Source organism: Muntiacus reevesi, chromosome 1, assembly GCF_963930625.1.
Source record: "Muntiacus reevesi chromosome 1, mMunRee1.1, whole genome shotgun sequence".
NCBI classification, from domain to species: Eukaryota; Metazoa; Chordata; class Mammalia; order Artiodactyla; family Cervidae; genus Muntiacus; species Muntiacus reevesi.
In genome coordinates, this window is record NC_089249.1 from 183,913,640 (window position 1) to 183,928,935 (window position 15,296).

At 59.7% G+C, this 15,296-nt stretch overlaps 1 protein-coding gene across 1 annotated transcript; it reads right to left on the minus strand.

Annotated features, from left to right (window-relative positions):
* Positions 1-1,582: 1,582 nt before the first annotated feature.
* PIK3R2 (phosphoinositide-3-kinase regulatory subunit 2) lies at positions 1,583-14,296 on the minus strand. The gene is made up of 16 exons (XM_065917426.1): positions 14,149-14,296; positions 11,586-12,330; positions 8,773-8,865; positions 8,410-8,451; positions 8,171-8,302; positions 7,866-8,079; positions 7,282-7,367; positions 7,024-7,132; positions 6,845-6,943; positions 6,522-6,702; positions 6,292-6,417; positions 4,921-5,063; positions 4,511-4,687; positions 3,464-3,535; positions 3,117-3,287; positions 1,583-2,788 (listed from the first exon to the last, which is right to left on the minus strand). Exons 2-16 carry the CDS (start codon positions 11,905-11,907, stop codon positions 2,581-2,583), a joined length of 2,175 nt encoding a protein of 724 aa, XP_065773498.1. The 5' UTR covers positions 11,908-12,330; positions 14,149-14,296; the 3' UTR covers positions 1,583-2,580.
* Between the last annotated feature and the right edge of the window lie 1,000 nt (positions 14,297-15,296).

Genomic DNA, 15,296 nt, shown 5'->3' on the forward strand with positions numbered 1-15,296 from the left:
TTCTTCTATACAGTAGGAGAAGTGAGGTTTACGGACTAGTTATCATGAAGGCTCAGAACAGAGGGAGCATTGCCCCAGGCTGGGGGCAGGGTGGAAGGTGTTTGCAGGACAGCTAAAGTAGGCAGAGAATAACCTAGATAAAGGCTTGGAGGGTGGGAGTGTTGGGGAAGTAACCGACACATTCAGACTTTGCAAGGCAAAGATTTGGGCCCCACGGAAGGAAACGCTCCCCACTCTTGCCTGGAAATCAGTCCGGCCCCCAGCTCTACAGCCCATGTCCCCCTCCAGTTCTGGGGAAACCCCAGTCCACATGGCCACGTTCAAATAGCAGCAGGTTCCGGAGCTGGGATTCCCCTGAGTCCCCATAGCTGGACGATCCCACCTCATTCTTTTGAACCCTTCACAGAACCCCTTTCCTTTGTGAAACCTCTGCAAGGCTAAGCCACACGGCTTTGGGGAACTTAATCTGTACTCCGTCCTGTACTGGGCTGAAAAAATAGCAATAAATATAATTGCTACAATTTTTCCGGTGGGTATTAAGCACCAGCCGTATTTGGAGGAATTCCTAAAGGTAACCTCACTCATTTGACCATGAAATCCTCAGAGATGCCCAGTGGCGGCAGCAGTAGAGACTGTTGGCCCTACTTGGTAAGAGAAAATGGGATTGGAGACGGGAGATGATGTTCCCAAGGAGACACAGCTGAGTGTGGAGACCAGCTAGAGGCTATGTGGGACGTTCTCTTCTGTGCTCAGGCTCCACCCGGTGGGGCTCACGGGACTGAGAAGGTGAGCTTTACCCTGCTTCCACTCGCGCCGTGGGTGAAGACCTCAGTGGGGGCAGAGTCTGGGCTGGAGTTATTTAGAGGGTGCCGCCTGACTGGTCACTTAGGTGGGGTCAGTGCTTGGGGAGGGCTACAGCTTTGGGGCCAAGGAAGGGAATTCCTGTCCCTCTAAGCGCCCAGGGGAGAGATGGACCAGACAGCGGCTCCTTCATCCCCTGGGGGCTGTCCTAGTCCCTTGGGTCCTGACAGGTGTGGTAGGCTGGGGAGGAGAGGAGGTTCCAGCCCTGGGGGTGTGTGAGGGGAGGGTTGAGAGACAGGGACCCTGGGGAGGACGGCAGGGAATGGTGAATGAGTCCTGGTCAGTGACACCATGAGGACCCAGTTCCGTGTCTCTAGAGCCACGGCAGGCTTCACTGGGCAGGCGTGGAGAGGGGGTCAGTGGAAGAACAGCAGAGGGGCTGACACAGGGGATCCAGGACACGGGAGAGGGTATGACAGTCTTTTCTGCCTGGCTGTGAGGAAGCTGCACATTAGAGGGGTGGCGATTTTCTGGGGCCAGGGATGGTGGCTGAGTGTCGGAAGTCAAAATCAAACCTGGGAGCCATGGTCTAGGGTCCCTGCAGCAGAGGTTGGGGTCTGAGCCTCTCTGCTGGGTGACCTCAGGCAGGTCTCTAAATTTCTCTGGACGTGAGCAATCCAAACTGTGATGGGGAGGGAGGTGGGGGAGGAGGCAGGGGTTGGCAGCCTTTATTTGGCAGCCCAGAGCTAAAGAAGCCTGTCACTGAAAACAGAAGCATCCATCGAGTTCAATGTTTTATATCCGTATCAGTATCAACGTACCATACAAAACCCGCCTGCCAGCCTAGCCAGACAGGCAGGAAAAGGGGGGTGGGGTCCGTGGGTGGCATAGAAAATCAGGGCTCTTGTCCCAAAAGAGGAGAGAAAAGAGGGCTTTAGGTATACTTAAGGAAAAATAAAATCAGAGCCCAACATGATGGAGAAGAAGCCTTGAGTCTGTGTTGACTAGGGTGCTGTGGGCAGCGTTATGTGCTGGCTGCCCCAGAGGTGCTGGTGGCCTCAGTTCCTGGGAGGCCTGGGGTCAGCCTGTGAGTTTATTTTTAATTATCTTCTTTTTCAGGGGTACTTCTTGACAGCAGCCCCATGGTGGGGACAACCCAGGGCCGGGTTTCACTTCAGGGTCTGAAGGGGAAGTTGGGGTCTATGGGGCAGGTCCCGCCTGGCCCCAGACGTCACGGCTGAGGTTCTTGGAAGTGGCCAAGCGAAGTTCCTTCCTGCCCTGACCCCAGGTCTATGGCTTAAAAATCGGGGCACCTGGCGGGGGCCACGCAGCCCAGGGGCCTCTGTAAACACGGCAGGTGCAGCCAGCTGGGGCTCTGGGGACCCCCGGAGGCCGGTGGGGGACAGGGCACAAGGCTGTGGGTGCCAGAGCCGTTGGAGGGCAGTGATTGTGGGGGCAGGGGGTGTGGAGGTGGGGAGACGGGACCCCCAGCACGGATACACAGAGACAGGGAGGGGGAGAGAGCGAGGACGGACAGATGGAGCTAGAAAGAGACAGAGTGACGGGAGGACAGAAAGATGGAGAGAGAGACTGACCCAGAGGAAGACAGAGACAGCGCTGCAGAGAGAGAAAAACAGATACACCTGGAGAGATTCACAAAGGAGAGAGACGGATCAGAAAGACAGACTCGGACGCGGTGCCAGCCCAGCCTCCGGCCAGGGGCGTAGGGCGCGGCTCCGCTCTGGCCGGCCGGCGCTCCTGCTCCGCACTCAGCGCGCCTCAGCGCGCCGCGGGCGGCGGCCCAGGGCCGGGGGCGCGCACGGGATGAGCGAGCGTGACAGTGAGCGCGTCGTTGTGCTGCACCAGGGAGGCGTGCTGGTAGTGCAGCACCAGCTCCTTCAGGGACCCGTACAGGTTGTAGGGCTCCGCAAAGCCGAAGCCCGTGGCCGTGCGGTAGATGACGCAGTGCTTCGTATCGCCGTCCACCCTGCGGGGCCGGGCCACAGGCTGGGTCAGAAGGACTCCCGCCCTCGCAGGTTTTCCCAACTTCGCCCCAGGCTCCTCTCAGGGGACCCCACCTGGGGCCCCTACTTCCCCATCTCCTGGGTGCTGGCTGCCAACCCGGCCCCAGCCTTGCCGTCTCCTGCTTTGATCCGGCCCCAGCTTCCTCCCCTGTCCCCGAGAACCCAGGGCTTCTCCCTCGCTGTCTCCCAAGGCCGAACATACAGGTGGTGCTCAATGAGAGCCCTCAGAAGGAATGGGCAGATCCCCCTCCCAACACTCAGCCGTTCTCGGTTCCCTGGCCAGGCACTCACACCACAGAACAGGCGTAGCAACCCCGCTGGCTGCTCTCACGGATGAGGAAGGTACCGTCCCGCTTGCCACTCAGCATTTCCTCAGCTTGGGTGCGGTTGATCTTGCCTACATACCATGTGCGTTCCTCGTGGTGGGGGAGGTCATCCTCGTCCTCCATCAGTGAGTACTGGCTGTGGGGGAGGCAGGGAGGAGCCCTGGTCACTTACTTACTCACCAGCCTCCAAGGCCCCCGTCACCTGGAGAGCGCTCCTTCCCTGGTGAACTCCTGCTCACCCTGCAAAACCCACACAAAACGGCCCCTCCTCTAAGAACACCCCTCCACCCCCCGCCCGAAGCGGTCACTCACTCCTCAGTCTCGTTCTTGATCCCCAACCATTCGTTGATTTTCTTCTGCCGGGCACCTTTCTGAGTGAGCCACCTGGAGGGAAGAGGAAAGGTGGGCTCCTGCTGCTTGGCTGGGAGGGGAACAGACGCTGCAGCGTAGGAAAGGCAAGCCCTCTGTGGTCCTGGGCAGCCAGGCTGGAGGCAAGGGCTGACCAGAGTAGGTTCTGGGTGCAGTACCCCCGGCTGCCACAAGGGGTCAGCCTTGGCCAGGGCAAGGACAGCTTCAACACTGGTGGATTCCCCAGGCTCTGCCAGGGAACCACCGCGCCCATTTATGTTTCTGTTCACACTTTTTGAGACCCCAGACTGCCAGGGTACAAGGTGTTATCAGCATCGCAGGCTCAGTCCAGGGGGCTGCACACTAGTGTGCCTTTGCACACGGCAGCTGTCTGTTCTGAACCTCAGTTTCCCCCACCTGCAAAAGGGAACGGACGGTATCTCAGAGGACCAAGTGAGCTCATGCATGCCCGGTGCCCAGCACACACGAGGTGCACGGAAGCATCAGAGGCCCAGGTGGGAGGGGGAAGCCTCCGTAGGTCAGCAGGCAGAAGCGGGACCCTGGGCTCAGGCTGGGCACTGCATGCCGGGTCACGGAGTTGGCATTCATGGAGTGGATCGCGGCGGGGGCTCCCAGTGACTCAGCCGTGTGACAGCAATGCTCCCGTCCCACAGCTGAGGCTGAATGAAGCTGCTGTTCGGGAGCCCTTGTTTTGGCAGCACCAGGCTTAGTTCCTCGACCAGGGATCAAACCCGTGCTCCCTGCCATGGAAGCACAGAGTCTTAACCACTGGATCACCAGGGTAGTCCAAGAGCCCTTCTGAGCGGGCCAGGAGGGGCCTGATCGAGAGGGAAGGGGACTGGTGGACAGACGAGGGGGTAGGGAGATAGCTGGGACTACCTGGAGGAGAAAGTGAGTGAGATACATGCAAAGGTCACCGCGCCAGAGGCCCCCGCATTAGCGGGGCGGGGCGGGGGGCGCCCACAGGCAAGCGCAGAGCCGGGCACTCACACCAGGTACTGGTCTCGGATCTTGCGCAGCTGCATGAGGTCTGGCTTGAGGCTGTTCATGCGCTTGTCGATCTCCCGGTTGTCAGAGGCCTGTGCCCGCAGCTCCTGCTCCAGCTTTGTGCGGCTCTCATGGATCTCGGCAATGCGGGACTTGAGCCGCTCTGAGTTTAGCAGGATCCTGTGGGAGGAGTGGCTCAGAGGCCTCAGACTGGCTCCCAGTCTCTAGGCCTCTGGACAGGCTGCTTCCCTTAGTTCTCTTTCTGGCAAACTCCTATTCATCCTTCAAAGTCCATTTCAACTGGCCCTCTCTGCCCCCTGGAACCCAGGCAGCCCACTCTGTTTCCTTTCTCTCCCCACTTGTGCTGTGTTGGATCAGGGTGCGGTAGGGCAGAGAAGAGGAACTGGACTCACCTCTGCATTTCTTTCTCATTGCCCTCACGTCGGAAGCGCTCCAGATATTCCTTGCTGCACTTCTCCTGCGTCTGGCCCTGCTCTTCAAAGATCTTGATGGTCTCATTGAAGGCTTCGATGGCTGTGCGCTTCATCTGCAGTTCCTGGAAGAGGGGGTAAGTTTGAGCACCTCCTGGGACTCCCGGCAAGTCCCTCATGAGAGGTAAAGGCAGATCCCAACTCTGATATGGAGACATTGCTCAAGCTGGTCCCTCCACCAGGTGCACTGTTCCTCCAGCTCCAGCTGCACCAAACGAACTCCTATTCAGCCTTCAAAGCCCACATACCCCAACCCACTCTTCTTTTAGACTCTCCTTTGGGCATCTTACAAAACAACAGGGTGTGTGAGCACTGCTGAGAATTAATGATAAATCTGGTTGCTACAATTTGTGTGGCTCCTTCTCAGGGTAGAGGCTGCACCAAGCCCCTTTCATATGTAAAGTCAGAATTGTTAATGGGGAAACTGAGGCTCAGGAGGCCTAAGCCATTTCCAAGGTGATGACGCTCCTAACTGATCCCAGACAGCTGTCCTGTCCACTCAGAACCTCAGGTGACCCATCTCTAGAAAGGAGACAAGAGAGACTGCTCAGAGCCTACAGGGGAGACAGAGACACTCCCTGATGGAGATGGGACTTCAATCTGAGTAAGTCGCATCTCAACTTACGAAGTTTGACATAGTCCTGGAGTGATAAAACCTTTCCCCACTTGCCGGTCTTTAAAAGACAGTGCTCTTTTCCACGACCTCCTGACTCTTTGTCTTAGGCAACTCTTGGTGAGGTGGTTAACCATCATTTTGATAACATCCAGGTTGAAGGGGATGGAGAAGGAAAGGAACTGAAACACATGGCTCCAGTTTCCAGGTGGGAGACTGACCCAGAGACTCAACCAAGACTTCTCCCCTGGCTGAGCCACTCGCGAGGCTGCGTGCTACCTCCTCATCTGTGTTTTTGTTCGTTTTTTTAGAATCACATATATTGATTTCTGGGCTTCCCTCATAGCTCAGTTGGTAAAGAATCTGTCTGCAATGCAGGAGTCACAGATTCAATTCCTGGGTCAGGAAGATCTTCTGGAGAAGGAAATGGCAACCCACTCCAGTATTCGTTCCTGGAGAATCCCATGGACAGAGGAGCCTGGCAGGCTATACAGTCCATGGGATCACAAAAGTTGGACACGACTTAGCAACTAAACCACCACCGTGTGGATTTCTATGTTTCCAGGGCAGTGCCTGGTGCTAAGAGCCTGCTCTGTGACCTAGAAGTGGACGTCTAGCACTGTGACCTTAGCACTGCCCTCCGTGCCTAGGCCTCCTCGGGGTGTGTTTGCCCGTGGTACCTGGGAGGTGCGCGTATACTCCTCGTAGAGTTGGTCGTACTCGCGGCTCTTGTCCTGGTACTGCTGGTGGTAGACCTTGAGCTGGGCACCCACCGCCTCCACGCTGTCCTCCTTGACGATCTGGTCCTGGGAATACCCGGGGCCATCAGGCAAGCTACCTGGGAAACTGAGGCCCAGTGCCAGCCGGGCACCACCAACCCCCACCCCCAGCACCCACCCCAGCCCCCGACCTGTTGGTACTTGGACACTGGGTAGAGAAGCCGTGTGTCCAGCTTGGCGTTGTACTGGGCCAGGGACTCATGGCGGTAGTGGGTGATGAGGTCCACGACGGAGCAGAAGGTGAGCGGCTCTGAGAAGCCATAGTGCCCGTCTCGGTGGAAGACCTTGATCAGCTTATTGTTTCCGCCTTTCCTAGGGGTGGGTGAGAGAGGGGTCAGCGCCCAGCAGCAGATCCAATACGTGTCCCACTGCCTGTGCGACCCCCAGTCCTCTGACCTGAGTGTCTTCCCTCCCACCCCTCACCCCTGGTCTCCCTGAAGGGACAGGCCCCCACCTGAGGGTCAGCGTGTACTCTCCCTGGATCTTGCTGGAGGCATCTCGAACCAGGAAGGTGCCATCAGGTGTGTCCCGCAGTTTCTCATTTACCTCCTCCCTGTGGAAACAGCCGGGATGGGGGCGGCCCACTGGGAGACCCGGCCCCTCGGGTTCTGCGGCCCTGCCCCGCAGTCCTACCTGGAGATGTCACCCCAGTACCACTCGGCATCCTGCAGGGAGGGCGGGCTGCCCCCATTGGCCAGGCCTGTGGGGGCTGGCTTTGTCTTGGGGGGTTTTGGTGGCAGTGCTGGGGGACAGGAAAACAAATACGCATTGAGCACCAACTGTACACCAGGGCGAGCTCCCCTGGCAACCGAGCCTACTGATACTGGCAGGGCCCCGAGTCGGCATTCTCATCCCCAACAATAAGAACTAATCCAAGGGGGTGGGGGTCACCTGGAGGGGCCACCTCCTGCTCCTCCAGATGTTCCTGAAGCAGCTTCTCCACCAGCAGCGCAGGAAAGTCGGGGGTGGGCTCGGTCCTGGGGGAAGGGGAGTGTGGTGAGTGCTGGTGTGCACAGGGCCTGGTGTGTGCTTGCACACATGGCAGGGTGTACGTGTGCACACGCGAGTGGGAGAAGAGCAGATGCTGCGGGCAGGCGTGGGAGACCCACCACTGTTTCTGTATATGCAGCAAGCGATGGGTAGGTGCTCATACAACAAACACCAGGAGTCCAGCACGTGGGGTGGGGATGCAGAGAAGAGGTACAGACACAATCCACTTGCCGGCTCTCTGGTCCAAGCCCCTTCGCCTTGTCCCAAGCCCTGATGGAGTCTTCTTGGAGCTCAAGTCTCACCCCCAGTTATCTTCCCTAGCCCGCCCATCACGACAGCTCTGGCCTCTTCCCCATGGGGCCCTCATCCACACTCCCCTCTCCTTTCTAGACCCCACCCTGGCTACGTCTCCAGCCACACCTTCCTCTAGAGCCCCACCCCTTTCTGCCCCGACTCAGCCCCGCCCCCTGGCATCGGCCTCTCACCCATCGGGCGCGCCCCCTGGTGGCGGAGAGGGCGGCGGCGGCGCGCGCAGCAGCAGCGGCCCGAAGGTGGCGCCCAGGGCACGGACCGCAGGGCCCGAGGCTGGGGCGCGCCCGGCCACCCGACCCAGGTGCTGGAGCAGGAAGCGCAGCGTGAGCGCGTGGTGCAGTGGCAGCGTCGGGGGCTCCAGCGCCGGCCCCACGGGCCCCGCAGCCTCTGCGGACAGATGGCCAGGGGGAGGGTGAGTCAGGGCCTGCGCCCGCCTGCCCCAATGCCTTCCCCAGCCCGGGCTTCCCGCCAGATTTACCCCGCAGGGCTCGGTGTGCCTCGGCTGCGGCCTCGGGTGTAACGAGGGGCGCCGGCAGCGCCAGCAGGAAGCCTTTCACAGCATCTGACAGGGCTGCTGCATCCCACTGCTCCACATCACTCAGGGACCAGTCTGCAGGTGCAAGGGGAATACCTCGGTCCAAGGCGGGCGCAGAGAGGGGACACATCCGTCCAGGGCAGGCTCCTTTCCCACTCTCACCCACTGAAGCTTGCTCTCACCTGTGCGCACGGCGGGTGGCTCAGGCCTGTAGCTGTCCAGCCCTGGGGGGAAGGGATGGGGTAGGTCAGGGCCACCCTAGGTGCCAAGGCCAGCTCTTAAATGCTGCCTCCACCCCATGTGGGGTCTGGGGTGGCTGCTCAACCTCCCAGAGGTGAGGGAGGGAAATGGTAGCAGGGGCATGGCACATGCTATGAAGGGGTCCACGTTCCCTAGGGAGTTACTCCTCCCCCAGCTCAACATGGAGACCCAGAGCATCCAGACTCAGCCTCTCCATGCAACCTGAGCCCAGGGAAGAGGAGGAGTTGCCCATCCCCAGAGGTAAGCAAGCAGAATCCAGGGGCTGCAGCCAGGTCAAGGCTCACCTGTCCGTTCAATGGCCTCCACCAGCTTCACCAGGATAGGGGGAGCCACATCAGGGGGGGAGAACTGCTCGGGCAGGTCAGGGAGTGTAAGGCCTGGCAGGAGGGGACACAGTGTTGGCAGGGTCCCTAGAAGGACCCCAGCCCCATCTTTGCCTGCTGCATCTCAGCCCAAGGGCCTGGCATCTGGACCACCACCCTGGGGGAGACAGAAGGCCCAGCTGGTGGAGCTGGGAGGGCTGAGTTGGTGGGAAACAATGTTCTGGGTTAAAATATCAGTTCACACAACTTCAGACATGAGGTGGAGTGGGCTGACCAGTGTCAACCACATGGGATGTCCACTTCCTAATCTCTCAGGTATAATTAAGATAAGGGTTTCATGATGAGACCATCTTGGATTAAGGGTCCTAAACCCAAGGACTGGTGTCTTTATAAGAGAAGGCCATCTGAAGAGAGAGGCAGAGATTGGGATGATGTAGCAATAAACCAAGGTATGCCTGGAACCCCTAAAAGCTGGAAGAAGCAAGGAAAGCTGCTCCCTTAAGGTCTCTGGAGAGGGTGCAGTCCTGCCCACACCTTGGTCTTAGGCTTCTGGTCTCTAGAACTGTGAGAGAACATGCTCCCATTGTTTGAACTACCACTGGTGTGTGGTAGTTCATCCCAGCAGCCACAGGAACTCATGCGGCAGGGTTAGGACTCTGCCACTGCCTGCTGGGCAACCTCCGGCACAGGACCTACCCTCTCTGTGCCTCAGATCCTGCAACTGAGCAACTGGTCAATGGCATCATCCCTCCTTTCTTAGCAGGAACAACAAAGCAGGTGAAAAGAATAAAAGGAAAATATCTCAGTGGGGTCAGGACATCTCATCCCAAGCAAATTTCTCCTTTTTCTAAGTCATTTTGTTTTTTTAAAAAAAAGTCCCCCCTTTTAAAAATGCTCACCCCCTTCCCTGTCCCAGCCCCCTCCTGGCCCCACGTCTCGCCCCACCCAACCTTTTGTGTTCAGGCGCTCTCTGCCGGCACAGCCACCATTTGATGCAGCTTTGGCCCTTGGCGGGGACGCCCTGGCACACAGCAGGGGCAAGCCAGGGCCTGTGGGGCCTCCCTGAGTGATGGGCCAGGTGGTGCCTGAGCTGCAGAAAGGCCCAGCTGTGTCAAAAATGCAAAAAAAAAAAAAAAAAAAGAGCAAACAAGGGGAGGTGGGTGACGTCCAGCTGGTAAGGGGGCCACAGTTCCAAAACGCCACTCTGAAATTTGCCTGTCTGCAATGCAGGGAGGGAGGTCCCATTAGAATAGGTGTCACCCCCATTTTACAGATGAGAAGCCGAGGTTCAGGAAAAGAGCAACCTCCCCTAGATGCACAGGCCGGAGGGGGCCCTGGTGACACCAAGGCTCGGCACACGGCTCCCCGCGCGGAGCTGCGTGGAGGGAAGGCGGGCAGCTGCAGCGTGGTGCCTAGTGGTCCTCGGAGGGTCTGGGCTTGAACAAAAGGACCAATACCCCCCACTTCCAGATGAGGAGACCGAGGCCTGGAGAGGGCTGGCCCTAGCCCATGTCACGTGGCCCTGGGAGATTGGGAGGGCGGAGCTGGGTGGCCGCCTGGGAGTGGGGATGTGTGTGGTGGCTGGACCCAGGCCAAGCAGAGGAGGGAGGCGGCTGTTACCAGGGGGAGAGGCAGACTCTGGCGGGGAGCCCGGATGGGGCCGCCTCCTGCTCCTCCAGGCTGAGGCGGGACGCAGGCACAGGCCCTGGAGACACCAGATGCTGCAAAGTCCAAGCCTGCAGCATGCCACCTTGGCACCCCGCCATCCCACTCCACGCTGTGGGGGCTCTGGGCTGACCCTCTTTGGGCCTCAGAGTCCCTTGGGCACAGACCCGGGCGGGCCATCGGGTGGGGCCGCGGTGCCCCTCAAGGCTTTGGCCTTCACTGGGCGACTCCCCGAGCGAGTGGTTTGACTCTCTGGCACCTTGCTCTCGTTATGTGTACACGGGGCCACGCTGGGCCACCGGGTGTCAAAGCAGACCATGCTGGGTGCTTAGCACTCGTCAGCCTCCTTCCTACAACTGGTGCCTCAGTTTCCCTGCCCAGCACACAGCCTGGCGTGCAGTCACAACGTGTGTTCAGTGCCCTGGTTCTCCACTCCCAGCATGCTCTTTGGAGTGAGGGGTGGCCGAGGGTCTCTGAAAGGGATGGCGCATCCTCACATGCCACTGTGCCTCGACTGAGTAGCCCACCTTTGGGCTTTTTGGCTCCCATCGTTCTGGAAATCAGAAAACCAGGGTTACAACAAAGGGTGGGGGGCGGGTTTCTCAAGGGATTCCATCTGCAAACCACAAAATGAAGTTACATTGAGCCTCTGAATCTTACTGGACACTCCCTATTGTCTCAATATCAATCCCATGAAATCCAACCGGGCCCCTTCCTCACTCTGCTCCACCTGTCAGGGCTGGTTCTCTGAACCTGCTGTGACATTCCCTCAGGGCCTTTGTCTTTGCTATGCCTGCTGCCTTCTCCCCCTACTCTCCGAGAGGCTTCTTTCTCTTGGCATCTGTCATCACTTAATCACCTTCTTCACACCTCTTGAACGAGAAGCCCCGCCCTAGAGCAGGGCGGGGCCAGTGTGTCCGCCTCTGGGTGCCCAGCCACGAACTGCACCCAGCCCTCCCTCGCAGTGTGATTGATACCTGCCAACCAATCAGATAGCCTTATCCCTCCTCTCCGGGGAGATGCACCTCATGGGAAGGAAGAGGAAACTGAGGGTCTGAGGGCACTCCCGCTTTCCCTCGTCCCTGACTGGGGCCCAATCTGCTGCTCACCTGGCTCAGGGGGCCCGTCTCGGGGCCGGGCGGGCAGTGGGCGGGGGCCTCGTGGGCGAGGGCCAGGCCGGGCCAGGGCCACAGGCCCCAGGAACTCCACATAGGTGCCAGGGAAATCGCCGCGTTGCCGGGTACGCTCGTTGAGGCCAGGCATCCAGCCGACGCTCTGCGGGCAGCGCTCGTTGCCCTCGGCCACGCCCAGCGCCTGCAGGGCGGCCCTGCTCACCACCAGCACATCACCCGGAAGCAGCTCCAGGTCCTCCGGCCGCTCCCGGCGGAACGGGTACAACGCACGGTACTGGAAGCCCTCAGGGCCAGCCATGGCTGGCAGGGTGGGGTCTGGATGGTCAGGTGGCTGCTTGGGGCCCCAGTGGCCCCATCAGCCCGGGGTGGGGGGCCGGGAGGGTCCGAGGGGTGGGCTTGGGGACTCAGGCTTCGATTTCCGCCAAGAAGTTACTGGTGACCACTGCGGATGCTCACGCTTTGCTTCCCACCATTATTTTACGACCCTAACAAGGGTCCCTCGTTGCTTGTTCCACCATTCGTCAACTGGTGGGAGGGGGTCGGCAGCCTGATCTCAGGTCACTCAGCTGCTGCGTCCCCCCTCAATCCGTAGGGCGGGGCCAGGTCGCTCACTCCCTCACGTGGGGGGCCATCGGCTCCCGAGGCTGGCGGCTCTTCCAGCTGCGCCAGGCGAGGGGGCCGAGGGCAAAGTCTGTCACCATGCTCGGCTCGGGACACCGACCTAGGGGGAAGAGGGGCGGGGCAGCATGAGTCGGTTTGAACTCCTGCCACCCTCAACTCAGAGCTGAACCCAAATCCCAGGTTGGAATCCCCTGACTAACTGGGTATCCTTGGGTCAGTCCCTGCCCCTCTCTGGGCCTCCGTTTCCCCAGCTGTAAAATGGGTGAATAGCCCTCCCTTGGGGTTGTTGCGGGCAGAGCTCCCAAGAATCTGCCCTGGGCATACTGCAAGTTCAGTAAACAAGCTCTTCTTCGCCCCTGTTAGAGATGGGGAAACTAAGGCTCAGAGTAGGCAGGTCTTTGTTGGACCATTCAATGGGCCAGGAAGCCAGGACTGAAAAGCTCAGAGCTGCCCAGTTTCACAAGGCCCAGGATGCATCCATCCTAAATGGCCAGTTAAACCCTGAATGCTCAGGGCGTAATGTGAAGGGTGTAATGGGTGATGATGCTCAGTGTGCTGTGGAGCCCTGAGCAGGGGCTGGGATGGCTGAGCACAGTAAGAGGCAGTAGAGGCCAAAAGGGATAGGGAATGAAGTCCAAGCAGATGTCATAATCTGTGAGTCCAAGCAAGTGGATCTCTGATCTCTGCAGGGGGAGGAGAGAACGGGGCAGGGGCGTCCCTGACATGTCTCAGCTTCAGGCCCACAGTAGGTACTTAAAACAGAAGAGGGTTGGTGGGAGGCCAAGAGGACCTTAGCCCCAGAACAGACATGGAGCTGGGAAAGGGTAGAAAGAAGGAGGGCACTGCAGCTGCCAAGGGGGTGGCTGCTCTATGCAGGGGCAATGATCACCCCCAAGGATCACCAATCTCGCGAGACACAGCCCAGCACAGACACATTCTCAATCATGGCCCTGCAGGTTGGATCTTCCTGGGAGACTGGGGGGGGGGGGGGGGGGGAGGGGCGGGGGGGATGGAGCTTTTCCAAAAGGTGGGTCCTCACAGAGGACAGGAGGAGTACTGGTCAGGACTAATACAGGCAAAGGCTTGACAGCAAGAAATGCTTGTCAAGAGTTCAGGGTGGTCTTAAGAAAGCCACAGGCCATGCAGGGCCTTGGGTGCCAGGTAGGGGGTCAGGCTTTATCCGTCGACCACGGGGAACCACAAGACGTGTTCACGTACTGGGCACAAGCGCCACATTACAGAACGACCCAACTTGTCCGCTCCCTGGCCCCTGGGCCCCCATTCTACAGGTGGGGAAACTGAGGCCCAGCGACAGGGACGTCCAGAAAACCACCTGAATCCGCTTGCCTGCCCGCCTCCGCGCCCCGCCGTGCACACGTTTGCACACGCCCCGGTGTGCGCGCCTGGGAACCAGCGCTCCCCGAATCCAAGAGGCGGGGTGGAGGGGCCAGGCCTGGCTGGGGGCTTGGTGGGGGACGCAGGGCCTGCGCGCTCACGCGTGTGCAGACGCGGACTCGGGCCTGTGTGGACCCCGAAGCCCAGCTCGGGGGCCGGAAGCGCAGTCTACCCTCCACCGTCTTGCACCCCACCACCCCACTATGCCCCACACAATGCCTGGGCGCCCCCTCTTTACTGCTCGACGCCCCACTCCCGGCAGGGCCTCCCTCAATTCAGGGCCGCGGCTCCAACCCCTTATTTCTGCCTACAGTTCGTTGTTCCACCCTCATCTTCCAGGGCAGGCTGCACCAGAGCCAGGTCGAGCCCGAGGCCTCCCGCTCCCTGCGGCCCCCAGTTCCCGCAGGGCCCGATGCAGCCCTGCTCGCGTTCCGGCTTCCACCGCGGCCCCACACTCTGCCTGGGCGCCCCGCATCTGAGCGCACCCCCAACCTGGCCTGCCACGCGGACAGTTCGCACTTACCTGGTCGTGGCCGCCACCGCTGCCGCCGCGGCCACCGTCACGCCGAACCGAGCCAGACCCGTGGCTTCACCGCGGCCGCCGTCGCCGCAGCCGCGGGATCCCCGCCTCCGCCGCTGCCGCCGCGGTTCCGAATGGTCGGGCCCGCCCCCCGGCGGAAACGGCCGAGTGCATTCGGGTCGGGCGGGTGAACTGGAGCCGAGGCTGGGCCAGAGGACGCCCGAGTGCTTCCGGGAAGAGCCGAACGTACTCCCGCGGGACTGGAGGTTAACGTTGGGGGAACGTGCCCCGAGACAGCCGATCATTTCCGGAAACAGCCGAGCATATTCGGGTCAGATGAGTCATTCGGAGGCTGGACTCGGCTAAGCTCGGCTGTACTGAGATGCCCGAGATTCCGGAAAAGGCCGAACGCTCTCCAGCCGAACCCGCACCAGGCTGGGCCCCGAAACTTCGGAAACTTACTGGAAAGAACCAAGTGTGCTTGGCCCCAAATGAGGCCCTGAGAACTTAGATCCAGAGGCGACTACCCAACTTCCGAAAACTGCCGACGCAGGGACGGCTCCCGAGAGCAAGTGAGGTGGCCCTGAGCTCAAGGAACTGAAGGTGGCATTTAGGGGGAAGGGAGTCGCCACAGAAAGCTGAGCTTTTCAGGAAACAAGCTGAGGGCCGAGAAGGGATCAGGCTTCAAAGCCGGGGTTTCCATGGTAGCCCAGAGCGTCTAGAAACCACTGAACTAACTCGCGGACGGGGAGAACTACCGGAATGCCGGCCCACAGGCGTTCGGCTGCTTCCGGAAATAGCCGAAGACACTCGGAAACAAGGGGCGTGGCCAAAGCTTCCCACCTTTCCGAATACTTTAGAAGTAACCTGAACGCGCTCAGGCTGGGTTCCGACGCGGTGCAGGGAATTTTAAGGCACAGTCCAAGCGAAGACCAGTATAAAAAGGTCACAAAGATGGTTTGTTTGTTTATTATCACAGCTTCAAGGCCCAGACGGTGTCTGTATGAAGCTTTTAGGGGCAGAGCCCATGATAGGTACTCAATCGGGAGAGGGTAGCAGGAGCTCTGGATCAGAGAAGGCATCAAGAAGGATCTCAATGGTGAACTCCCAGCAGCCTTCAAAACCCACTTCAGGCGACTTTGAGCCAAGGG

Bases quoted from the DNA above. Each gene is read 5' to 3' on its own strand.
- PIK3R2 (XM_065917426.1), bottom strand. From the start codon at position 11,907: ATGGCTGGCCCTGAGGGCTTCCAGTACCGTGCGTTGTACCCGTTCCGC. The intron at 6,944-7,023 runs GTAGGACTGCGG...CTGTTTCCACAG, and splicing joins TACTGGGGTGACATCTCCAG to GGAGGAGGTAAATGAGAAAC. The intron at 3,536-4,510 runs GTGAGTGCCCGG...TCTTCCCTCCAG, and splicing joins ATCCGAGACCAGTACCTGGT to GTGGCTCACTCAGAAAGGTG.